At 38.7% G+C, this 27,861-nt stretch overlaps 1 protein-coding gene across 1 annotated transcript in view; it reads right to left on the bottom strand.

Moving 5' to 3' along the window:
- Tprg1 (tumor protein p63 regulated 1) overlaps positions 1-27,861 on the bottom strand; it is a 96,596-nt gene that overhangs the window by 46,315 nt on the left and 22,420 nt on the right. Inside the window, exon 3 of the mRNA XM_048346003.1 lies at positions 15,896-16,072. Coding sequence (XP_048201960.1) covers positions 15,896-16,072 — 177 coding nt within the window. The remainder of the gene's footprint in view (positions 1-15,895; positions 16,073-27,861) is intronic.

The raw sequence follows: 27,861 nt of genomic DNA on the forward strand, positions 1-27,861 counted from the left end.
AGGTTTGTTGTTGTTGTTTAACTTTCAAAGAAGACAGACAACTGAAGTCAGGGAAATAATTAATGAGATGCCAAAACTCAAATTCTGCATATATTTTCTGTCAATCAACCCAGCCAATGTTCCATTCCTTAAATGTTTCTGAAGAGCAGATTTCTGGTTTTCTGAAGACAGAAGAAGAATGCCAAAGCTCACTAGAACTGTGGATTTGGGTCAATGAATTACTTCCTTAATTCTCTATCCATTTCAGGTTTTACTCTTAGTTTTGCCATCAAGGCTCTTGACCACAGTGCCCTAAGACTTTGAATTAAGAAATCTAAATAAACCCAGTAACTTGAAAATACCCCCACCTTCAAAAGTTTTCATTTACTGAATTATAGAAGTTACATTTTGGAATTGAAAACTGTATCATAATGTGCAAGTTTTCTTGTGATAAATCAATAGAAACAAATCCTGCCAAACATCCCTCAATCTCTGTTTCACTGCTTAGGGTAAGTTCTCATGAGGACATATCCTACCCAGCCTCTCAGCTTACCCAGATCGCTTCAATATACCTCTTCCTGCTTACATTTTCAGCTAATCTTCCCTTCCTAAGGCAATTTATGTCAGTGAATATTATTAGAATCTCTAGTTGAAAAAGGTCCAGAATTTGCATCAAAAACAAAATAATTTGAAGCTGATTAGTTGGAAATATTTCAGAAAATTATGGGAAGAGAGTCATAGCACTGTGTCCTTAAGACCAAAAATTGTTGTGAAGAATATGTTTAGGGTGGATTTTGGTGGGAAGAGGAAAAGCAATCTTTTAGCCAGAAAATGAGAGTAAATAATCATTTTACTTAGTTTTCTTTAGTAAAAGGTTGATCTTCTTTTTATCTGCATCTTTTTATTCTTATATTCTCAGAAAGAAGGAAGGGAGGAAGGGAGGAGGGAAGTTAGGAAGGAAGGAAAGAAGGAAGGAAAGAAGGAAGGAAGGAAAGAAGGAAGGAAAGAAGGAAGGAAGGAAGGAAGGAAGGAAGGAAGGAAGGAAGGAAGGAAGGAAGGAAAAAGAAAATGTTAGATGTTGACTAGAACATTTTTAAAGCCAAACAATCCAGAAACAGTTAATACGATTTAATTGCTAAGACTCAAAAGCCCCATTTAGTAAAAGAAATACATAAAATGAGAGGGTTTTCCCATAAAGAGAATAGAAAAACTGAATTCATTGTGTTTATAAAATCAACATTTAAAGATTACAAGCAGAAAGAGCAAACCTGATAATATTTCATGTCATACAGATTCAAATTGTCTAGCGCTCTGGATTTTAGTATTTAGATTACAGAAAAGACCTAGCTCCTCTTTAGAAAACTACTCTTTCTCTTCAAAGTCAAACCCTTGACTTAGATTGCATTATATTGTAGAATTCTGACACTGAAGGGTAGGAGCCCTTTCCTAGTGAAATGCTCTATCTCTGACATCCATAGGCTTTCTTGTTATTCAGTGAAACAGTCTCTTAAGGAGCCGCCAAGTAGGTTCCCTCATTGTATGTACAGGATATATTTAGGGATAGTCCTAGGACATTCCTCAGGAAGGGTAGGATTCTGCCCTCTGCAGGAATTCTTAGGCAGCAACTTCCTAAGGAGGTATTTCTCATTTAAATATAACTTCTTGGCAACCAAATATTTATCTGGGAGAAATTGGGAGTGGCCCTGTCCAATCAGGCACCTGGGCTCACTCCATTACTCCAAAATAACAGGATTGTGGCATTTGGGGAACTCCTCCCCACAGAGGTTTGCCAAGAAATAGCTCAGCAATCCCCCATCAACCACCCATCCTTGTCAACAAGGCATTATGAGTGAGTGGACTGCACCACACCCAAGATCAAATCCAGGGCATTCTTGGCACAGATCCCCAGGGCAAAGTCGGGGTGTGCATAACAAAATTCTCGTCTGTTGCCCTATTCATCACAGCATGTAAAAGAACTTGACCTTTGCTATGGATGGTGGGTCCAATGTGCCAAAGTTTTCACACTCGTCCTCTGTGCAAGTAAATATCAAGTGTCTTTGCTTCATGGGATCCAGAGGCCAATAGAATCCAGTCAATAAAGCCTTCAAGAGAGTGACATTGAATGTCTCACCTCTGCTTTTCACACCAAGATTATGTCTCCTCCTAGGCATGACTAAAACATGTGATTATGCATTTTTCAGTGATCCAATCCATTCCACACAATCTTCTCTGTTCTAATCCTTTACTCAGCATTCAATGAACATACAGCAATGTGTGACTGTCACCTACTTATGCTATACTGTGAGTTTTAGGAACACAAGATATATAAAGTCCTCAAAATCTTTATAACAACCACTGGCTAATCAATAAAAAAGAAAAAGCTGCTCTGCCTTTCAGCAGAACATGTTTTACATTCCCCATGTTCCACTTATAGGAAACAAATGACTTTTCCTGAATGGCTTTTCACACTTTTGTAGCTTCATATTGCATTAGCTTACTTCCCCTCCATGTCCATAAGCCAAAGTGTGTTAATCTGTCAAAAATTCCTACTCCTAAAATGAAATTCCCACAATATATAGCATCCATCTTTTACTTACATCTTATCACATTTTTCTACGTAGTTTCTTAGTACTCAATTAAACCTCAAATTACTTTAAGACAGGATAATATATATTCCATCCTGTTTACCTGAGGATCAATAGCCATTTTCTTGTTCGTATTTTATAATATTTTAAATGACATGTATACTGCAACTTCCACCTTCTAACACAAAGCAAATCAAGTTGGACGGAAAGCAAAGGAAAGCTAATGCTGTGTTATCAGCTTAGCTCCACTGTGTGTAATTTAATCCTTACCACTCCACAGAGCCAATGTCATTAATTCCATTTACATATAAGGACACAGTTTTACACAAGTTGTATAGCAAAGTCTATAATGACAGATCTGTGATGGGAAACATGTTCTGTAAAAATGCTAAACTATATGAACATTTAAACGCAGAAAACTATGTCTTGCCATTTCCTAACTTTCAGGAGTTGAAAAAAATATCTCCTACTCTTTTGTTGGGGTTTTTTAGCCTCTCGCACTCTCCTGTCCTGCAGGAGAGACAGGAAAGCACGCCCCACGCGGATGGGGCCAAGAAGAAGAAAGGGATGACAAACTGCCACCCCAGCCTCCCTTTTGTAGGAGGACCCACAGACAGTCCAGGAGCAAAGTCAGAGCTAAGACTCATTTAAGGGCGGCAATGAACTGTTCTTTTAAACGGGTTGGAGGGCGGCAGAAGGGGAGGGGCACATACACCTGGGGAGGGGCACTTACACATACGTAGGAGCTGGGATTTGATGCCTGAGATGTCCATCAGGGTGGCGCTCCGAGGGACCTCCCTAAGGGGTGGCCTACATCTATGTCACAGCCCCCAGGACCGCCTCTGGGTTCATCACCTGCAGCCATCTTGGCGTACACACCGTTTGAGGCGGGAGGTGGGGCTAGCAGCCACGCAGCCCCAGGGCTGGACAAGAGGCGGGCCTATTCCCGCCTCCTAAAGCTACAAGCCAGTGCCCCACACTCTTTCTCTGTGAATTTTCTAGCTAGGATTAAACTGCGCTGCAACAAATAAAAAGAAAATACCATCTAATGATCGGTTGCACTTCTCTTGGTGAAGGAAGAGGGAAGTTAAAGCACAGGAACAGAAGGGCAGCTCCACAGAGTCATCAGGAAACCAGGCTACTCCTAGGAGCTCTTGGTGCCAGCCCTGGGTCTGAACGTTGATCCCAGTCATAGTCATGTCCTAGAGGTTCCATGTTATTGCAATGCAATACCCAATGAAACTTCCTCAGATTACAAGTGTTATGTTTTCTCAAATAAAATAAACCTTAGCATAATTTAACCAACTTCATATTTGCTATGTTGTTTCTGTTTATTTATTTACTTATTTATTTTGAGATACACTTTCAGTATGGAGTCTCTGCCTTCCAAATTCTGGGGTTACAAGTGTATACAACGACAAACAGCTAACTGCTAAGTATTTTTAGTAGACTGAAAATACAATTTTTTAAGAAAATAAATTTGGACTATATTCATGGTTATAGGCCTTAGGACTAAGAGAAGCACGGGAGGATGAAAAGAAGAACAAAGAATTGTACATAGATAGAAGAATACTTGTTCCTGGAAAGTTAGACCAAATACCAATCACAGCCTAGACTTTTTTGTCTCATTCTTTTCTACTCCTGGGGCTGCAAAATTAATGCACAGATGTGCCAGTACTGCTACATATGTTAAAGTCACAATATATAAACTCATTGGCCACTCTGTTCCTTGCCTATTGGCAGGAAGTTCTAACAAAAAATTATAAAATCTGAATTATTGACGCAAGATAGCAGAGCCTTTGTCATCTAACTTAACCATTTTCATGTAACACTGGAGTAAATTAGGATTGTGAGAGGAAAAAGCAAATTAGAGGAAATTGGAGTAGACAAATATTCCGATATTCAGTTGAACGTTCTTTTAATTTCTCAGTAATCCTCAATTAATTAGGATTAACAAGGACATTTTCTCTTTATGAGTAAACAAGTGAAAATGGGATCACTTTATAAACCCTACCCATCTCTTCTTGCCCACCAGTTTTAACAATAGGCTATTGCTACCTCCATTTCTTAACCTTAGACTTCTTAAGAATTCAAGTAAATGTCACAGATTTCTTAGTCTGAAGTAAAATGCCATAGTAACAAGACACATTTAAAAATTTTAATCCTTCCAATCTTTCCATCATCACTGACAATGCTGTATGTTTATATAATACCTTTTGCCCCAAGAAAAGTTATAATAAATCACCAAGGGTGATTTACGAACATTATCTCATTATATAATAAATACTTATGCCAAGAGATTAAGTGGGCAATTTGATCCATTTTATAAATGGAATCAAGAGTCCCATAGTTTCTCAGAAGCCCCATAGTTTGTGGCTAGAGCTTTCCAACCAGTTTTAACCTGGAGCTCCTTCACTCTCTGATGAACATCAGCATAAGCAACACACAAAGAACTAGTTTAACTCCTCCATGATGACCGACTCTGTCTCATCTTCAACGTCCTCCAGACCATTCCTATTCAATAGATGTGAGCCACACTGGCATTTCCATGTCCCCAGATGTTCAAGGCCTCCTCTTTCTTCCCACATCTTCTTCTCTGTCCCTGGAACACACTCTAATACCTTTCGCTTCAACTCCTGGTCCTTCTAATCCCATCCCCAGGATTGCCTCACAAGGAAATCTTTCCTTACCTTCCTTCTCTAATTTAGGTCAACATTCTGAAATAAAAGCTCTGGCCTCCTGTCTAAATTATGAAAACAGCTCAAATACCCTACAGCAGATGAGTGGTGCAAGAAAAATTGACACAGACAGACACACACACACACAAAAGCACACACACTGAAATTTTACTCATCTATGAGAAGAAGAATATTATGGCATTTGCAGGAAAACAAAATGACCTGATAAAAATTATGCTAAGTGAAGTAAGTCAGGCTCAGAGGGACAAACATGTTTTCTCTCAGATGTGGAAGTTAGATTTAAATTATAAAAATAAATGAAAACATTTATAGGGTCATATACACACAATTATTTTAGTATGGTATACTCTGAGGAGGATGCTCATGGTGTAACTCCTTTTTTAAAATTGTTATTGTAAATGTGATATACAGAGGGGTTACTGTTACATAAGTCAGGTCATGTGTACATTTCTTTTTGAAGTGTCACCTCTTCCCTTTTTTTCTTCCTCCTGATCCCCTTCCTTCCCAACAATGTGCATAATTCAATTTCACCACAGTGTCTAGTGAGTATCACTACTGCATTTGTTCTCGCTTTGTCCCACCCTTTCTGTGTTTCCCCTTACCTTCCCCAAGTCAGATAAACTTACATATAAGAAAAAAGGTACAGAAATCAAAAACAGAAACAAAGGGGAGAGAACAGCAAAATAATAATAAAAAACCCTCTTTCCAATTCTTGGTGTTCATTTTGATAAACATCATTTTATACGGTCATATGCACATAGCTATTGAGCCTTTGAGTTCCTTTCTTCACTCATGGTGTAACTTCTTTAAACTGTGAAGATACAGTTTAACAAGATGAAAACCAGGAAACTGAAACATGTTTTGTCCTGGGTAGGAAAGGAAGGTGCAGGCTTAAGCAGGGGAAGGTAAAGGGAGAGAAGAATGGGGGAGGGAGCAAATTTGGTCACTACTTTCAGTGTACCAGGGACCTGGAGGGGATGTGTGGGGAAAAGTAGATATTGATGGGGTAGAATGATGGAAGGGTTAATATTAACCAACATGCATGGTACTAATAAACTGATATATTGAACTGAAAATCCTGTGTGCAAGTACCTTACAAGTACATTATTTCCCTCACATGGAAGGTTCACCCCTAAGGTATTTTCCAGTGATGTCTACTTTGTGATCTCCATGTCTTGTGGTTTCTCCTTGAGTGAATGCTGAGTTCATGACCTGTCACTAGAAAAACAGAAAGTAGAAAAGATGAGATGTCCCTTCTGGGACTCAGTTCCTCTCTTGTCCAACCTCTTCTCATTCTCTTTTGCTCCTTCTGAGGGCAGCCACATTGTCAGTAGCTTCATGGAAAGGCCTACTTGGCAAGTAACTGTTCTTTCTGGTAAATGCCATGGAGAAGTCAAACCTACCTACCAACAACCACACCAGTGAATCAGAAAAAGACCTTTCGTGGTTAAACCCCGATGCCAGAGGACCACTGGTAGCTTGACAGAAATTTTGAGAGGACCCATCTAAGCTTCATTCACAGCTTGGATCCCAAAATGGGGATTTTATATCTACTGTTTGATACAACTAAATTTTGAGGTGATTTGTAACTAGCAATAGGCAAATACATGTTGCCTCTCTTTCAGAGCACTGTTCACTAATGTAACTTTCTACTATTTACTTAATAATTATTGACTGTAAAGTGAATGAGGTCAAAGTCTCTGGATCTTTCATAATAACTTCAACAGTACCCAGCATGGCACCTGTCTCATGACAAGCACTTAGTAAATGTTCTGAATAAACCAGTTATCACAACCATTATCTCTTAGGCACCTCAGATAATAAGCATAAAGTGCATCTTCCACTTACAGGCTCATAGTCTGACCTTGCTTCCATCTTCGCCCATACCATGAATATCCAATCCATTCATTTCATGCCAAAGAATTTACTTCTTCCAAGTTTCCCACCCAAGCCCCATCTTCTCTAACCCATTGTCTCATTTCAATTTTTTCTTTTGTGTGTGTGTAATGGTCCTGGGGTTTGAACAAAAGGCTTGGACGCTTTCCCTGAGATTTTGTTTTATCTTCTCAAGATTAGCACTCTATCACTTGAGTCACTTCTGAATTATTGGTATTTAATTGTAGATAAGAGTGCCATGGATTTTTTTTCCCCCCTGTGCTGGTATTGAACTGCAATGCTCAGATCTCAGCTTCTTTGAGTAGCTAAAATTATAGGCATGAGCCACCAGTACCTGGGCAATTTCAAATATTTTCTTTTAGAACTACCCAATTCTAGGATCACAGAATCCCTTTCTCAATGCCCTCTTTCTCCAGTTTCTCCTTTTCCCAAACCATTCCTTACATCAATAACACCCTTTTCTTCCTGAAGGAAAATGTCAGTTGTATCAGTCTCCTCCCCTGCAACCTTCAGTGTCTTGCATTCTACTATGACTAACTCTCATACTCCACACACTATTATTTGAGAACATTCCAGAAATTCTACCACAACTTCCCAGCAGCAGAGCTTCAGACACATGGAGGTATGGAGGTTTGGCATGTGTCTGCTTAAGCCTATATTCTGTCTGCCCAAGTTCTACTCCTCCCAAAACAACTTGTTGAGTCTCCACCTCCTTCTTGGGACTCTTTCAGTCTTCCCTGTAGGAAGGAATTCTCTCTTCTTTTCCTGAATTCATGGCACTTGGGCTTTCTGTTGGGAGTCCTAAGGAAAAGCACAGCACTAACATCTGCCTCACTATGAGGCTGTGACCATCCTGGTGGCAATGTCTGTGCCTTGTCCCACCATGTAATCATGTGACCAGGGCACAGGATGGAGACCCACTGAATATAGTCGAAACATTGGTTGGAAAGGACATCCATTTAGGAAGCTACTTTTTATTCCCAAAATGCTTCTGGGAGGGAAAGTGATTAATTGCTTGCTTTGGGGGAGGGGGAAGCTAAGAAAAAGATGGAAATACACTGGTGCCTTTTATCCCCAGTGTTTGCAAAAATAAAAAGATTCAGCTCCCACCAGACTGTTTCTTCTCAATTAAAAGTTTTTCAGATTCTTTTGGATTTTCTGGTCAGGTCAACACAAAGTAACCAGCATCACTCCAATCTCCGTTCTCTGTCTTCTCAGCCCCACTTCTGGAGTTATGCAACCCTTGGGGGCGGCATGCACTCCAGCTATTTGCTCTGCGCTCATAATTAGGTTGTCTAGACAGGAGATGTTGCTAGAGCAATAGGAAAATATTTCACAAGGTGCTCCGCAGAACCACACTTATAACAGTGATTAGAATGCACTGACAGACGCGAAGCCAGCAGAATCAGCTTGAACCAGCAAGCTGATTTCATCCAGGGCAGAGGCCCTTTGAAGCGCTCATCTGAAGAACAGGTGCCAAATTAGAGCTCTGAGGGCATAGAGCAGACCCCTGGCCTTTGGGTTCATGGGAACATGACTAAAATGGTAGGCCAATGTCTACAGGTGTTCTTTGCTCTGTCTCCACATGCTACAACAAGAGACAAATGATCTTTTCAACCTCCATGACGATCTCACAAACAGGAGAGATGAAGGCCATAGCAGGCAGTTTGCAGTACCTTCATTCTCCTATATAATGCATTCCTTCTGTTTGCAGAATGCAAGTGTAAATAGCATAGAGATAGAACATAACGCCTAACCTTGCAGGAAGATATTCCCTGGCTTAATGTCCCTGCTCAGCTTTGGTTGACACATCAATATGACAGCAACAATATATTTTTTTTTTACAGCAACAATATTTTTCAGCAAACATCTTTGGAGATACTTTTCACAGGAGGCGTAAATTAGGTAGAACCATCTTGTTCCATAAGAAGAGTGGCTTTTTGGAAAATTGCTATACTGATAGAGTACAGCCCAACTATACAATTTTTGTACCAAAAAAAAAAATCCAGGTGGTTGCTGGTAGTTCATGCCTGCAATCCTACCCACTCAGGAGCCTGAGATCTGAGGTTCACAATTGGAAGTCAGCCCAGGCAGTAAATAAAGTCCATGAGATTATTATCGCCAATTAGCCACCAAAAAAACAAAAAAAAACAAAAAAGCTACAAGTGAAGCTTTGGCTCAATTGATCAAGTGCTAATTTGGAGCAAAAAAAAAAAAAAAAGGAAAGGAAAAAATCTAAAGGGCAGCACCAAGACCTTGAATTCAAGGCCCAGTACTGGTATACATCTGCACATGCATGCAGGCATTCTCTGTCTCTCTCTGTCTCTCTGTCTCTCTGTCTCTCTCTCTCTCTCTCTTTCTCAACTCCCAGAAAATAAAATGAGATTCTGCAAAAAGAGTTGAATTAGAAATGTGGATCAGAATGTAGGACCCTGATTCCTAAACCAGTGTCTTTCTACCAAACCAATTTGTACCCCTGGTAGCACACAAAGACTTATTAAAAAACCAGATATGCCACTAAGCAATTGACTTTTATTTTCCCTTGAATTCTCAACATAGACTCTAGAGACATACCATTATGCAACCTCCATCCCCAGTTTACAATGAGAAGAGTGAAGCACGAACAGTTAAGCAACTTACTCTAGGTCACTCCGAGGAATATCTGGGCCTGGTTCCCAGATAACCTGACTTCAGAGCCTGCTCTCCCCATTCTACCTCCTTGTTGCTTACCTTGGAGGGGAATAGAGATAAGGAATGGGTCTCATTTATAATGTAAGGGAGGAAACATAAGAACTGAGTGCAACCTCAAGTTGGTGGCTCACATCTGTAATCCTAGCTATGCAGGAGTCTGAGATCTGTGGATAGCAGGTAGAAACCAGCTGAGGCAGATAAACCAGAGACTCTTATTCCTGGTTAACCAGGAAAAAGTAAGAAGTAGAGGCATTGCTCAAGTGGTAGAGTACCAGCCTTGAACAAAAATGCCAAGCAAGAGCTCAAGGCCTTGAGTTCAAGCCTCAATATTGGCACAAAAGGGAGAACAGTGTAGGCAAAGATTGTAATCTAAGAACCTGAGGATACCCTTTCAGAGCCTTTCACTTTGTATCTACCCATAGGTGGGTCAGAGTTATTTGACAACTGAGAATTTTAACTCTTGTCACTCCTGTCATTATTATACCTTGTGAACACATTTTGTGAAAAGTAAAGACAGGTAAAGGAATAAGAGAATTTTTTAAAAATCTTAATTGAAACTTTCATTTTAGTACACTTTACAATTTACAAAACATTTTCGCCTCGACCATTTGAATCTACAATTACCATATGAGTTAGTGGGGGGTGGGGGTGGGGGAGGGGTCCTTGAACTTGAACTCGGCCTCAGTGCTGTCCCTTAGTTGGAAATTGAGACCCATTAAAGGGATGTTGGGTGGTATGGCACATGCCTGTTGAGACAGGAGAATTATGAGTTCAAAGCCAGCTTGGGCTATCTAGTCAGACCCTGTCTCAACACAAAACCAAAACAAATGAACAGAAAAGAAGAGTTAAAGTTATTTGTCCAAATTCTAACAAGAAAATGGTGTGACTACCATTAGTCTTAGTTTCAACCTCATGATTAATTCACCTAGAAACCCAGCTTTGCTTCTTATACTTTTGTGGGAGGTTAGACACAATTGAACTGTAAAAAATAGTTTTTAATAAAATCTATTAATTTATCCAATTGTGATAAGAGATGAGATTCAAAACTCTCTCCTCAGAAAATAATTTTTTTTAAGTTATGTGCCAGCAACTATTTATCCGGGGGCATAAAGCATGCCTTTTACTACTTCCTGGTTTTGCCTCTGATGAATATTCTAATATGAAAATAATCTACCTTCATGTTACAAAAGAATGATCCTGAGTTCTTTTCTTATCCTGGCCCTTCCCTGAACAAAAAGCCAAAGGCAAAGTAGACAAAAACAGAACAACTGTTTTAAAGTAGAATACATTGGATATGTTGGCCTGTGTTCTGCTAAGTTTTCACAGTCTTTCCCATGGATTAAGAGAAGCTGTAACTCCATTCACAGGAGAAGTATCTTCACCCAGAGGAAAAGACGGAGAGGAAATGAGATGGAAAGAAGGAAATCACAGAGGCAAAGGAGGAGAAGGCTCTGAGTTCAAATCTCAGTCACCAAAAAATAAAGATAGATTCTGAGACTCCAATATTCAATAGCTGATGGTGCCAGAATCTCTTAGCCTTTCTTGTGATTGCCTATAAAATGTAGTGTGTCATGCATCTCCCTGTGTTGAAGGTCCCAGGGCATAGGGGAGAAAAGCACCTGGTATCTAGCATCACCGTCTCCCAAATACAGTGAGCTCCAGTGCTAGGTCATTTCCCTTTCTTTAACAAAGGAGCTTGCTTAAACTTGGCCCAGGCTTTTCTCTGGAGACAGTTTGTCATTATTTAGCAGCTGATTTCCCCTTGCCCCCTACTTTTATTTTTTTCCTACCTGCTACTGCATCACCTCTGACCTTCTAATGCTGACTTCATGCTTGAGAAGGGCCAACTTCATTGGGAGCAAAGATAATAATCAAATTAATCTACTTACTTGCATGTTAACAAAAGCTTTAATCTGGGAGAGGAATCAGAACTTGTTAATACCTGGTGTCTATGAGGCATATTACAAAGTGCTTTCATGCGATGTCAATAGAATCTAACACTAAGACTGCTAATGAGGCAGAATGACTATATTAATCTTGCCTTTTAATAGATGGGGAAATGAAGTTAACAGCTGTAAGGTTGGAATGGAAACCCAGAACTCTACCCTTCACTTCTTTACTGGAAGATAGAAGCTTGGTAAATACCTCTGCACGGTACTTAAACAAGCAGCCCTGAATCACACCATGTTTCTCTCCAACCCCAATATACAGAGAAAACTCTTTATTGTTCACCAGCCTGCCAGCTGCTGGCACTGGCTTTCTCAGTCTAACCACAGGATGCAAATCTGGAGAAAGCCTCACAGGTTAATTAGGAGGGTTGCAATTACATCAACTCTCAGTGGTAATAATTGGATGCCTCATGGGAAATTAAATCAAATATTCCATAAAATGAAACTTGTCTGGAAAAACAAATGAAAGATGGGAGGCAAAAGATGGGAGAATTTGAGAATAGTAGAAATATCCAGATTTCTCATCTTTACAAATGGAAGTTTAGGACCAGGAGCTCAGTGCTCATTTCTATAATTCTAAATACTCAAGAAACTGATATCTGAGGATCATGGTTCAAAGCTAGCATGAACAAAAATGTCCATGAGACCATCACCTCCAATTAACCATTAACACACACACACACACACACACACACACACACACACACACACACACGGAGCTTTGGCTCAAGTGGTAGAATACCAACCTTGAATGAAGAAGCTAAAGGACAATGCCCAGGAGCTAATTTCAAACTCCAGTTCTGGCACCAAACAAAGATGAGAAGAGAAAGTATTTTTCACAGGTGAAATGCAACCTCTAAGTAACTGATAAACTATTTGTTTACCTGACAAAGTCAGTAGAGAGGGAAAAAAGAAAACTTCACTTTTTCAGAAAATTACATATTATTGATACAAAAGTCTTCAAATATAGACCACTAAAAGAAAACTATATCAATCAAACTAAAGAATATTAATACAAAATGACACTCTCTGTTCTTGTACTTAATACCCAATAGCATATGAATAATGACATACTAATTTCAAGTGGAATTTGGCATTAAAAGTATATGGCAAACACATGACAGTCCACCCATGTTTTGTAGATCTAAGAGAAAAATAAATATGATCATTCTCATAGCAAACCACAAAAAGATATGGAATAAACTCAAATACATGTCAATAAAAGAAATCAATCTAAAAAGCCTGTGTACTGTGTGATTCCAACTATATAACATTCTGGAATATATAAAACTATGAAGACCTCAAAAAGAAGTGGTTTGGACCTAATAATTCCACTTCTGGAAATCTGTATCACAGACACATTGCCCAGGGAACTAATCCCATATGTAAGAATATTTACAGCAGCTATGTTATAGCAGCTAGTAGCAAATATTTATAGCAGCTAGTAGCTAAAGTAAAAATCAATATACATCCATAAGGGGTTTAGATTGAACTAAGATATATTACTCTGAAATACTGAAAACTGAGAATTATCTGAACATGATTATATAATATATCTTCATTGTGTGCCATCATTAAATATATAGCATGAGACAAAATCATTTATAATGTGTTTGTTAGATAAAATAAATCATAATAAAGTTGCACATACACATGCTTCTAAATATGTGTAAATGTCCATATATACTTAGGTAACTTTATTCTTTTATGTTTCTCACATTTCTTTAAAATTAGACAAGAATGTTTGTGTGCTAGTGAGTGGCTCATGGCTGCAATCCTAGCTATCAAGAGTCTAAGATCTGAGGATCACAATTCAAAGCTAGCCTGGGAAGGAAAGTTCATGATATTCTTATCTCCAGTTAACCATCAAAACCCCAGAAATGGAGCTGTGGCTCAAGGGCTCAAGTGGTAAATCACTAACCTTGAGAAAAAAAAAAAAAATCAGGGACAGCGACAGCTACCAGAGGCCCTTCGTTCAAGTTCAGTGATTGGCACACGCATACATACACATACACACACACACACACACACAGATAAAGCTAATAACCTACCATATTAAAGAACTATGTTCACATTACTCTTCATTGATCCAAAAAGTTATTAGTTCATTCAGTTATATTTTTTTAAGTATTAAATTTTGTAATAATATAGACACATCATAACAATACATTTAAATGTCACAAAAATGTCACTTTTATTTTTCATATCTCTCTTTCCTATTCCAGACTCTCAGCCCAGCATTCTTTCCACAGGGAATGCCAATCTCTTGTATGTGTGTGTGTGCACACATGCGTCCATACATGGGCACTCACATGCATGGACATGCATGTCTATACTGGGCTTGAACTCAGAGCCTGTTCAGTATTCCCTCAATGCTGGAGCTCTACCACATGAGCCACAGCTCCATTTCCAGCTTCCTTTTGGTAGTTAATTAGAGATAAGAAGACTTTTTTCCAGGAGCTGGCTTAGACCCATGATCCTCAAATCTCAGACTGGAGTAACTAGAATTATAGGCCTGAACCACCTAGCTAACACGGTAAGCTTTGCAGAAGGAAACCTATTCAAGTTGAGCCCTTGTTGTGTCCCTTAAAATGAGCTCTCATTTCTTACCAGGTCCCAGATCCAATATCCAGAGCTTAATGAAAGGACATAAAAAGGAATCTGCCTTCAAGAAGTTCATAGTTCAATGGTAAACCTTCACATTCAGTGTTAGAAGAAGATAGTTGTCCTCATTTAGATTCAAAATGTTTAGCAAATTCATTTCTTTTCAAGATCATAACAAGAATGTACTCACTTCAACAATCCTCCTCTGCAGACTTCACCCAATCCCTTGTTAACTGTCAACAGTTCTGAGACAGTTGATTTCACTCCCTCTCAGCTTGGGAAGATTCCAGAGATTTACAGAGCTGGTAGTCATCTTGAGTTCTAACCTCTGATCTTTACAGGAAAACTTCAATTCTGAACGTTGTCAAGTAATTTCCCACCTCTACTCTTTTTTTGCTTATGCTTTTTTTTTTGGAATGTTCTTTAACTTTGTGTTTTGTTCCCTGGAGAATGTCTATTCAACCATGATTATAAGCTCAAAGATTTCTCCAGGAAAACTCTACCTAGCTGTCACATGCATTATGTCAAGAACTTTCCTCAGGTTGCAGTTTCCTGGTATTCTTTTTGTTAGGCTATAAGTTAGTTGTTTAAATGAGTTACACCATTGGAATTCTCCCATGTATATGCTATATGTTAATTGATACAGGTATGTATATATACATGTATGACCCTATGTGTATATTTATCTTAATTTGTTTATACTTATAAATGATGTCTTGAAGTGTGAGTGGAATGAGGTCAAGGAGAGGTAGACAAATCAAGACAGGAAGAGTGAAAGAATGTAGTCATCAGATTTAATGTATATGTGTGAAAATGGAACTAGAAGAATCAAAAGGATAGGTAGGATTAATAGAGATTGGGGAGAATGATCAAAGGGGTGACATTGATCAAGCTACATTTTTACTCCAAGACTGGCATGTTGAATTGAAACCCTAAAAAAAGCTAAAAAAGAAAAGCAAATCAGCTCTTGCCTTGGCACACCTGAACTACCTTACAGTAGACAGTGAGCTGGGGAGATGGGGTGCACGGGGAGGGGAGGGAGAATAAGCAAGGCAAATGGAATTATCAAGACAGAGACAGTGGTGCCAGGGATGAGGGAGCCTAGCAGCAGGGCCACCCAGTCCTGAATCTGAGATCAAACAAACATGATTTGGTGTCAAAATAGCTAAACTAATGTCTAAATGAGTACATAGTGATAATGTGACAATTTGGTATTCATTTGGCCCCTTACCAACTTTATAAATATCTCAACTTAAAAAATAGAACATTTCCTCTTCATTCATATTGCTCTACTGCTCTTCCCTACTACTATTTCCTGGCTAGTTGTTTAATGCCTGACATAGAACTCGGTGACCTGTCATCAGAGTTCCACTGTAAAACTTGAATGTTCCTGAGTTCTCCAGCATCCTGTATTGTTGGACTGCATTAGCAATCTTCCAGCATGTGTTCACCCTCCTCCACTGCATCCCCAAGTCAAGAGTATCATACTCACTTGGCCAGTGATATCCCAGGGAATACAAACTTGCCAAAGCAGATGCGACAGATAGCATGGAGGGGGATTTTCTGTGTCTGCACACAGCTGAGCATGATGAAGTCATATTTGCAGATGAAGAGGGTCTGATCTGTGAGCAGCAAAATCTTCTCCCTCTCATTGTTCCAGTGATCAATCCTAAGAGAGAAGTAAAGCTGATGACATTGCCTCTCCAAGGTAAAGATGAGCAGCATTCACTGATTATTGCAGGCAGAAAACAGTGTGGAGAATCGCCTCAGAACCAGTAAGACTAAGAAATATCTAACTCCGCTCCTTTCTCAGTCTAACCCTATGACCAAAAGAAGAAGGAATCTGAAAAATAATCCCAAAAAGTTTATTCAACTAAAAACTCAGAAATTATCATCTGTAACAGAATCAACCACAGGAATATCATCTTTGTATCATGTCAGTCTTCAACTATTTTCTACTTCTCCCTGACATTCCTACTCTCTAGAAAATTTGATGGAGCACACCTTACTTCAAGGACACCAATGATATCTCATTATACTAAAGCCATACCACAAGAGTCATTCACTACAAACTAATTAGTGCTAAATTGCCAAAAGCACAGTACTAGCTGAAGCAAAGCTGTAATGTAGGCTAGAGCTATTTCAAACTTACACTGCCAATAGTCAAATAAATGGAGTAGGATTTTGATGAACTAGGCACTAGGTAGGTGTTTATTGGTTTGATTTATTTCAGAAATGAGAGCCTTTGAGGACTCACATAGAAAAATCTAACCAGGAGCTGGGAATATGGCCTAGTGGTAGAGTGCTTGCCTCATATACGTGAAGCCCTGGGTTCAATTCCTCAGCACCACATATGTAGAAAATGACAGAAGTGGCACTGTGGCTCAAGTGGTAGAATGCTAGCCTTGAGCAAAAAGAAGCCAGGGATAGTGCTCAGTCCCTGAGTTCAAGCCCCAGGACTAACAAAAATAAAAAAACAAAAACGAAACTGAGAGTGGGACTGTGACTAAAGGGGTAGAGCGCTAGCCTCGAGCAAAAAGAAGCCAGAGACAGTGCACAGGCCCTGAGTTTAAGTCTCAGGACTGGCAAAAAAGAAAAAAAAGAAAAATCTGACAATGTATATAATTCCTCTGAGGGAGAACAAGAAACTACGAGAACAAGGGTTTCTGATTAAATGAGAGCACACATTCTGTAATTGTTGTGGCCCACAGCACCACTGCTGTCCATCTAAACACTACAGTTGTTACAATTTAGTATTTTGTCATGATTGCTTCAGTGCATTTTTTGTAGTAAACAGTAGAAAAGGGTGATCTGTGTGTGAGTTTTCATCACAAAGAATCAATATAACCTGTAATTATTGCAGACACTCTTTCCAACCATTCAATCCACTTGCAGAAAGAAAGAAAGAAAGAAAGAAAGAAAGAAAGAAAGAAAGAAAGAAAGAAAGAAAGAAAGAAAGAAAGAAAGAAAGAAAGAAAGAGAGAGAGAGAGAGAGAGAGAGAGAGGAGAGGAGGGAGGGAGGGAGGGAGGGAGGAGGGAGGGAGGGAGGGAGGGAGGGAGGGAGGGAGGGAGGGAGGAAGGGAGGGAGGGAAGAAAGAAAATATCTTGAGTGATATTATGTATGTGTTCATTTCATTAAATAGCATCTTCTGACTAAAGATGAAATACATGTTTCCTAATACAAAATCCCAGGTCTCTTATATTGCCTGACTTCTGCCAAGGTTGTCATCACACAGCAAGCGAAGAATACCCAATGTTTAAGTCATGACTCAACTAGCTCATTCAAAAAGGATTTTATTTTTATTCCAGTACTATGCCTTAATCTCAGGACCTCATCATCTCATTTGGCTTTTGCACTCAAGTGTGAAACATTACCACTTGAACCACACTTCCATTTCTAGATTTTCAATGGTAAATTGGAGATAAGTTTCACAGACTTTCCTGCCAGGGCTAACTTTGTACCATGTTCCTCAGATTTCAGCAGCCTGAGTAGTTAGCATATGAAGCATGAGCCACTGGTGCCTAGCCTTCAGATTTATAAATTTGGCTCCTTATAATATGCTCTGCTAGCATCCTAACTCTTTCTCCTTTGTGGAATGAATTTACCACAGCTTGTAAGAAGGAATGATGTGTAAAATGTTTAGCAATGGGTTTTGTGTTACCAAAGAGAATGCACCCTGTGAAATGGAATAAGGTTTGATAGCAGTAAATATGAACTGAGTACCAACCTTATATGTAAGAAAGTGTGTGTGGTGTGTGTGTGTGTGTGTGTGTGTGTGTGTGTGTGTGTGTGTGCGTAGGAATTTGAACATGTGACAGTATAGGTATAAAATTCCAGCTCTATCACTCTGGAAGATTGGGTTTTTAAACTTCCTTTGTGTAGAATTACTTACTTATGAAATGGAGACAATTATGATATTCACTTCCTAAATTTGGAGGAAAAATAAGGGAAATGACTCCTACTTAGGGTTCTAGAATTAGCTGTACTATTGGTAGTAGGGACTTCGGTTACTAAGTAACTTTGAATTATCAATTATTTGCCACCTTCAATGTAGTCAAAAGACAGACAAGAAAAAAAAATAAGAGTTGAATTAATAAGAGAAGGAACAGGAGAAAATGTGAGTTAAGGAGGAAATACAGATCAAAAATAAAGAGAGAAAGCCAGGTTCCAGTAGCTCACATCTGCAATCTTAGCTACTCAGGAGGCTGAGATCTGAGGATCATGGTTCAAAACCAGCCCTGGCAGAAAATTCTAAGTCTTATCTCTAATTAACCACCAAAAGTAGGGGTGTGGCACTAGTGGTAGAGTTTTAGCTTTTAGAGATAAAGCTAAAAAAAAGAAGGGACAGTTGCCAGGCACTGAGTTTAAACCCATGTACTAGCACAAGAGAAGAGAAGGGGAGGGGAGGGGAGGAGAAGGGAGAGCAAGGGGAGGGAAGAACAAGGGGAGAGAAAGCAAGGGGAGAGGAGATGAACAGGATCAGGAGGAGTAATAGAAGAGTAAGATCAATCACCAGGCACAGTGCATGGTAGTCATTGCATAGTTAGTAGTATTAGCTCAACGTTCTCCCAGAATCCTTTGAAGAACGTTATAGCCAAAGTCATTCTGCTAGAGGTGACATGGGAGTTAATGAAAGAAATAGCATAAAAGCTAAGAGATCTGCTTTAAAACTTGGCTCTATGGTTTCCACCCACTTTCACATACAGCACTATTCAGCTCCTCCTCCATGGAGAGAAACAGAATTCTGGATTGCTGGCTTCACACCCTGAGTCTTAGTCAGGAAGAGACAAGGGCTCTGAAATGTCTTATCAGATATCTACATAAACTTCTCTAAATAGACTGCATCTATTTAGCAGTATGGTATCAGTTGCTGCCTAATAAACCAGACTTGTTTTTAGTCTGGAAAAAAAAACCACTGGTTAAATTGTTTTACTGAAAATGTCAGCACTCCATAATGAGATTTATTTTAAAAGGTAAAGGATTCCTGGGAGGGGAAAAAGAGAGTTCTTTTTAGGAACACAGAGTGCTCTACTGTGACACAGACTGTGCATAATTTTCATGCTGGGAATGACTGAGTTCAAGTAAACACACAAGTTTATAAATAGTGTGGGGCCACCATCTTTAGCTCCTGGATGTGTACGTGTTTATTTATTTAGACTTTCATTGCATCTTCTTTTCTTGTGAACTCATGGATAAAATTTTACAGTTGTTTCTATGATTATATGTTGTTAAAGTCTGTTTTTTTTCTTACAAAAAACCAGTAAGATCTTACAATTGTAGGCATCCAAGACTGTAGGCATCCAAAAAAGACTCCTGGAGTATATTAGTAATGAATGAACACACCTTGCTCAGTGCATCCTCTATGTGTTGAGTCAGGTTTATTTAAGAATCTGGGGAGATCGAATAGTCCCCTATTAAGCTAGCACTTGCTAATGTGTGGGAAATGGTTATGTCACCATAGTGAGAAAGAGTAGGCCACCCATGCAATCTGCACTGTAGTCCCAACTTTACAACAACAGCAAAGTCATGCATAGCAGAAGTTTCAATGGTGAGATTTGAAGTGATTTCTCTTTCTTTTATGTATTTTTATTTGTTAGAGTTTTAAGTTATTTTGTAATGAGAATACTCCACCTTTATGATTATACATTTTTCAAAGGAAAACCTTTGTTCATTATTCAAATTCCCAGCTTAGATATTTTCTACTTCATACAGCCTTACTCTCCAAGTACATGTCATCTTCCTTCCTTTACACACACACACACACACACACACACACACACACACACACACACACACACACACCCTCTTTCAGAGCCTCCATAGTGGCCCTAGTCACAATTTCCTGTTAGAGTGATTTCAGCACTTGCCCTACACTTGCTACTCACATATATGAACTGGAAACTCCTGTAGTACAGCTCAGGCCTAGTTCATATCTACAGTGGTTCCCTGTGCCTAGAATAGAGCCCAAGAGATAACAGGATTTCACCAAATAATTTCAGTATGGAATGAAAAAATGGGAACAAAAATAATTCATCCCCTTTGGCATTAGAGCAATCTTCCCTGTTGCCACTTCTCACTGCTGTTCCCAGCACCAGCATGCCTGCCACTCCTGAGAGAACTGAACATAGTCCTGGCTTTATCCCCTCCACAATCCCACTACCAACCAGCTGCTTTTCGTTTCCTGAGATGACAACAGATTCACCAGCAGAGGGCAACAGTGAACTAGCAATGACAGGCCAGACCTAGCCTGCACATTTCCAGGGACCACCCAGTAACCCAGTTACTCAAATCATTCCTTCCCATTCCTTCCCAGCAGTCTCAGCCTGAGATCCAGCAATACTTTCACTTGCTCTTTTAAGACTGTCAAATCCATTTGTGGTTTGGGAAGGATCTTACAAGAAAAAAATTTCTTCTAATATGCTGTCTGTCTCTGTTTCTCTCTCTCTCTTTCTCACACACAAACATGCTCACACACACACACCACTCACCACCAAAAGTACCTTCCCTTATGCTGAGTTGAATCTGTGATGCACAAATTACTCTTGTGAACCCCTTGTCTTTTCTTAGCTTGCCCAGCCCTTAGAGAGGAAGAAAAGTACATGGGTAACCGAGAGTCAGCAACCCAGGAGGAAAACACTGAATCATTCATTTCACACTCATTCCCTAAGCACCCACTGGGTTCCAGGCCCTGAAGTGAATCCAATTGGGGTTGACCATTCAAACACAAACAGATGAAAAACACATGGAAGTAGAGCAAAGCAATTTTCCCTCTCCTTGAGTTAAGTGGAGTCTTGTAAAAACCTTCTGCTAAATAATCCACATGTTGTTTTTTTTTCAAGCATTTGGTTACTCTTTCCTTTGGCCTCACCAATTTGTTTAAAATAGAGACCCTCAAAGGAAACACAGTATTCTAATAAAAACCCAATGCCACAAACCTTCCCTATTCCCAGCTCTCCAAATTTGGCTTCCTGTAATTCTTTTTTTTTCCTCCCAATTACCCTGTAGTGCCAGTCCTGTTTTAGGCTCTATCCTAGCCACTGGGAATATTGAGAAGGTCTTACTGATTTTAAGGTATACACATCCTCTGAAATGTGAGGATGATATGTAGGAAGGAATAACATGGCTCCCTAAGGTGTTCTGTGACTTGACAAGGTTACTTAAGTCTACAGGGGCAGACTAGAGTCTCAGGATTCCCTGCCCACTGCCCACAGGGCTAAATAAAGTAAAGGAGCCCAAGACATCTATTATATGATGGTTCTGTCATCTATGTTCATTCTTGGTGAACATCTCAATGTCAGAAAAACAGAGATTACAAAGTACAGATTATTCTATCTATGCAAGAAAAGAAGAAATGATTCATTTATTCAACACTTCTTTAACATGTCTTTCATAGGGCAGATGGAGTATCTGCATAAAAACAGATAGGACCTAGAAACATCCATTTATGAATTCTCCAAAAATCTTTTTTTCCTAGTAAATGAAATCATGCTATGGGTCTCATTACATCATTCTAGTTGGCTGTATGGGTGAAAATGTTACTTGGCCATCAAAAGATAAAGGGATTGGTGAGTTCTAAAACTACAAGAAGAACAGGAAAGTCTATGAGATGCTTATCTCTAATGAAACAACCAAAACTGGAAGTAGAGGTACAGCTCAAGTGGTAGAACACCAGGTTTGAGTAAGAATAATCCAAGCTAGAATGTGAAACTCTGGGTTCAAGGCCCAGTCCTGGAAAAGAAAAAAACAAGTGATATGGATCCAGCACTGAGTGACAGAGCCAACTCTAGCTTCTAGAGCTGTGTGACCCCATCCCAGTCTATACAGCTTCACCCAAGCAGCTTCCTGGATGCTCCTACGCAACCCTGCTTCCCTTATCATACTACCATCTATGAGAGTATTTTAAAAGCTACACAAAGGAATCTGGTACAGCTCATTCTTCACTTTCTCTTTAAAACGTCCCAGCACTCCTCTGAATAGCTCAAATCCTCAGCAGCACACCAGGAGCTCTCAAAAGCTCCTGTCTCTGGGAGGGAAGGGGGAACTCTCTCCTCCCCTGAATTCATTTGAAGGGATTCACTTGATAAGAAACCAAGGAGGTTGGCAGGGAAAACAAGGCCCCATGTTGAGGAGACATCAGAGGGAAGAAAGGAAGTACAAAACTGAACAAATGCATACATCTCATCACCTCCATTGTCTTACTACTTTAAATGGAGGAGAATTCTGCTTACTGTACTCTATTGCATAGCACTCTTTGGATATAGGAGACAAAGCTCCAATCTGACAAACCCTAAGGCAGGATGTATGTGTGTGTGGGGGGGGTGGGGAGGAGGTGATATGCTATAAAAATACTTGGAAGAATACCACAGAAGTCTAAGAACAGAAACCAGAGCAAACTGGGAGTGTCAGGGACCTTTGTTTCCTTATTTTTTACTCCAAATGAATTTGCATATTCAATCTCATAGAGCTCGTGTAGCTCTGTATCTTCCAGTTCCGATTCTCAAGGGAGAGAACTCTTCTCTGTTCTCTCTGATTTAGTTGGAGAGAAACATACCAGCTGTGCCTTTGATTCACAAGCAGGCTAATAGGTTAGTTTCTCTGTCCCATCAGCTATGGCCAAGAGCCTAAAATTCCACAGCAGGAAAGAAGATTTACTAGTGAGAAACACTTTGGTATTGTCTTTTCTGGTTGCTTGTTTTTTAGAATCATTTCTAGCTATTCTACTTCCTTTGCATTCCATAAAACATTGTTTGGGAAAGGGCTGATACTGATAAAGATAAATCACATTCATAACCTGACTTACGGAATGTTCACCTCTTTGCACAGCTACTTTAAAATATTTTTTAAATCCAAACAAGACATTAGAAAAAAAAAATCTTGTTTATACCTACAGAAGAATCTTGCTGGGATTTTGATAGAAATTGTGCTAAACCTGTAAATTAAATTTGAAGAGAGTTGACATCTTTACCTTGTTGAGTCTTCCAATCCACAAACACAGTGGTGACTCCATTCATTCAGCTACCCTATGATTTCTTTCATCAATGCCTTATACCTCCAACATGCAGGTGCTGAAAGCATTTTTGTCACATTAATACATACATACAAATATTTCTTCTTTTTGCATGATTATAAATGCTGTGATATTTTTAAGTTTGGCTTTAATTTCTTTATTACTACTATATAAAAATATTGTATGCTGACATAGTATTTTGCTAAATTCTTTTGTTTTTTGTTTTTTCTTAGCCAGTCCTGGGGCTTGAACTCAGGGCCTTAGCACTGACCCTGGCTTCTTGTTTTGATCAAGGGTAGCACTCTGCCACTTGAGCCACAACGCCACTTGTAGCCATTTTCTATATATGTGGTGCTGAGGGATCAAACCCAGGGCTTCATGTATACAAGGAAAGCACTCTTGCCACTAGGCCATAGTCCCAGCCCTGCTAAATTCTTATTAGTTCTCAACTTCTGTATTTCTTGGCGATCTCTGTATAGACTCATTTCATACACAAATAGAGACAGCTTTTATGTTTTCCTTTCTGATCTGTATTCTTTCTATTTTCTTTTCTTCCTAATTGTGCTAGACAAAACTTCACACAGTGTAGTGAATTTGAACCCTCTTTCTTGTTCCAAATCTTGGGCAAAACCAGATTTCCCCACAAAACAATGGTACCTCTAAGTCTTATGTACTTGTTCTTCCTAATACAGAAGAGTTTAATATCACAAATGCACGCCAAACTATTTTCAAATGAGTCCTCTGCTTCAAATCACATGGTTGTGTGAATTTCTTTTTTAGACTGTTTACATGTTAGATTATATCAATCGAATTTTCAGTAATTCAGGCTTTCATCTCTGAAATGAACAATTTGGTCAAGGAATTTAAGTCTTTTATATATTGGCACATTTCATTTGCTATTATTTTTTTATTTTCTGAATCAATATCCATGATAAATTTTTATCTATAGTACTATTTTTGTAGTGTTTTTGTCTAGTTTCAGTATAAGATTATACTATCCTCTCAGAATGGATTAGAAAGTACTTCTTTTTCTTTTGTTGTCTGGAAATATTATGTAAGTTGGTGTTTATATATAATTAGTGTTCACATATTGTAGAATTCTCCAATGAAACCATCTGGGCCTGGAAACTTCTTTGAGGGGAGGTTTTACTTGTTGTAGAGCTATTCAAATTTTCTACTTCATGTCAAGTGTGATGTTTTACTGTATTTGTTTTGAAAAATGGTCCATTTAATATAAGTTGTTAAATTTACATGTATAAAGTTGTTAGCTAGAATCCTTTATTATTTCTTTGATGTTTTCAGAATCTGGAGTGATAGCTCTGTTTCACTCCCAATATTGGTAATTTCTGCCTCTTCTTTTTTTAAATTATCTTTGCTAGAAGTTTCTCAACTAAATAGCTCCTTTTGGAGAACTAGCCTTTTTATTAATTTTATCTGGTGTGTGTGTGTGTGTGTGTGTGTGTGTGTGTGTGTGTGTGTGTGTGTGTGTGTTGGTCCTGAGACTTGAACTGAGGGTTTGGGTGCTATCCCTGAGCTTTTCTTTCTTTTCTTTTAATAATTATTTATTGTCAAAGTGATGCACAGAGGGGTTACAGTGTCATATGTAAGGCAGTGGGTACATTTCTTGTATAATTTGTTACCTCCTCCCTCATTTTCCCCGCTTTCTTTTCCCCCTTTCCTCTCCCACCATGAGTTGTTCAGTTGGTTTACACCAAATGGTTTTGTAAGTGTTGCTTTTGGAGTCATTAGTCTTTTTATCCTTTGTCTCTCAATTTTGATATTCCCTTTCTCTTCCCAGTTTTAATACCAGTATATACAGTATCCAAGGTACTCAGATGAGACACAGTGATAGCGCAGGGAAAACTACAGGAAGGGGATACAACAAATAAAGGCTATGGTTTCACATGACATGTAGAAAGTAATTACAACAGTGATGTAACACTCGTTTCTATAACCTGGAGTTCATTTCACTTAGCATCATCTTATATGTTCATAAGGGCATAGCTATTGGGCTCTTGTGATCCTCTGCTGTGACTAGCCTAAACCTGTGCTAATTATTCCCTATGAGGGAAACCATGTTTCCTTGGGTTTGGCTCACTTCACTTAGTATAATTTTTTCCAAGTCCTTCCATTTTCTTACAAATGGGGCAATGTCATTCTTCCTGATAGAGGCATAAAATTCCATTTGTTCAAAGACTACTGCTCTACCACTTGAGCCATAGCTCCATTTCTAGCTGTTTAGTAGCTAATTGAAAATAAAAGTCTCACAGACTTTTTTGCCATGTCTGGCTTCCAACGGTGATCCTCAAAGCTCAGCCTCCTGAGTAGCTAGGATTATAGGCATGAGCTACCAATGCCTAGGTGATTTAGACTCTTTTTTAATGAATGTAACTGTTATGTCTATTATTTTCTATTGTTTGCTGATCTCTTTTCCCAGCTTTTTAAAAAGAAACCTTAGATTATTGACTTTAATTTTTCAGTTGGTAAGAGCAGCACTTTTTCGATATCACACACATTTGAATATACTACATTTTTATTCGCCTTGACTTCAATGTAGTTTTCAATTTTTTCTGAGATTCTTTGATCTCTACATTATTTAGAAGTATATTATTTAGTTTCCTCAAAAAAACTTCCCTTTAATCTTTTTGTTATTGATTTCTACTTTGATTCCATCATTGTCAGAGTACTTATTCCATTCCATGTTTCATTTCTTTTAAAATTGACAAGGTTTATTTGTGGCTCAGAATATGACAGATTATAATGTTCTTGAAAAGAATGAGTGTTTTGTATGTTATAGAGTGTAATGTTTGATAAATACTGATTAGATCCTGTTTATTGATAGTGGTGTTGAGGTTTTCTAAATGTTTACTGATTTGGATATAGACATTATACAAATTATTGAGAGAAGGGTACTGTAGTTGCCGCTGATTCTTGTGTACTCATCTGTTTCTGCTTTTAGTTGTTAGTTTTATTTTATATATATTATAGCTCTGTTATTTGGTTCACAGACACTTAGAGAGGTTGTATACTTTTAACAGACTGACTTTTTATCATTACCCAATAACCCTCTTTTGCCCTGGTCATATATCTACAGAGATTCTATATTTTTAAAAAATCAATTTACATAGAATAGCATTTGTAGAAGCACAGTAACTTAGTTTGTCCAGTTATATCTACTGAGTAGACCATTGGGACAGAGAATTTCTTTACTTTACATTGCTTACTCTTTCTAAATTCTTCCTGTCTTTACCAAAACAGGGCATGTGAGGGCTGGAAATATTGCCTAGTGGCAAGAGTGCTTGCCTCAGATACGTGAAGCCCTCGGTTCCACTCCTCAGCACCACATATATAGAAAATGGCCAGTAGTGGTGCTGTGGCTCAAGTGGCAGAGTGCTAGCCTTGAGCAAAAAGAAGCCAGGGACAGTGCTCAGGCCCTGAGTTCAAGTCCCAGGACTGGCAAAAAAAAGAAAGAAAGAAAAGAAAAATAAAGGATTCAATTTTTTTAAAAAGATTAAAAAAAACAATAACAGGGCATCTGGGACAAATTTATGAGCCAAATAGTATGTTCAACTTATTGTGAATCGGGTAGCGTTTTTTTAATGAACTATTAGGTGAATATTTTATTGCTTAAGTAATTTTGAATTAATTACATACTAAGTACTTTAAGTTCATGTGGTATTTTCTTTTATGACATTGTCTTGCTTGTCCAAACACTTCTTTATAGAAAAAAAACTAATTACACATGACATGACTTAAAATATGATTGGATATCTCTTATAGAACAAATTGAAAGAAAACCATGTGTAATATCGCTTTGACTTTTGTAGAACAACATAAACCATAATTTCTCTGTCAAGTTAACTTAAAAGACATCTGTTATCCCAATATCTCCCTTTGTTCTCTTTTACATCACAAAGTAATATCCTTCTACTTCATAGCAAGCACTCTTTTCTTTTTGCCAGTCTTGGTCCTTGAAAGTTGGTCCCTAAGCTCCTTTTGCTCAAGGCCACTTGAGCTACATTACCACTTTCAGCTTTTTCTGTGATTCACTGAAGATAAGAGTCTCATGGATTTTCATGCCCAGGCTAGCTTTGAATGGTGATCCTCAGAGTTCAGCATCCTGAGGATTGCAGACGTGAGCCAGCAGGACCCAGATCACTTCATAGCACTCTTTTTTATACACCTTTATGTATAGGTATTATCTAACTTAATATAATATTAATAATAGTCAAAATATATCATCTTCTCTTTGAGCAAATAAGAACTGATGTTTGCAGATATTAATAGACTTGATAAGAAAATTTAAAAAAAGAACAATCAGGTCAGTGCCCAGTCTTTTTGTTCTCTTCTGGTTTAGTATATACACAAGGAATGTTGGTTATAGAAAGAAATTATCTTTGCCGTGAGTCAGAGAGGAACTGTCTTAGGGACAACCTTCTCTCTATTTGCT

The sequence above is a fragment of the Perognathus longimembris genome, chromosome 5, assembly GCF_023159225.1.
Source record: "Perognathus longimembris pacificus isolate PPM17 chromosome 5, ASM2315922v1, whole genome shotgun sequence".
Lineage (NCBI taxonomy): Eukaryota > Metazoa > Chordata > Mammalia > Rodentia > Heteromyidae > Perognathus > Perognathus longimembris.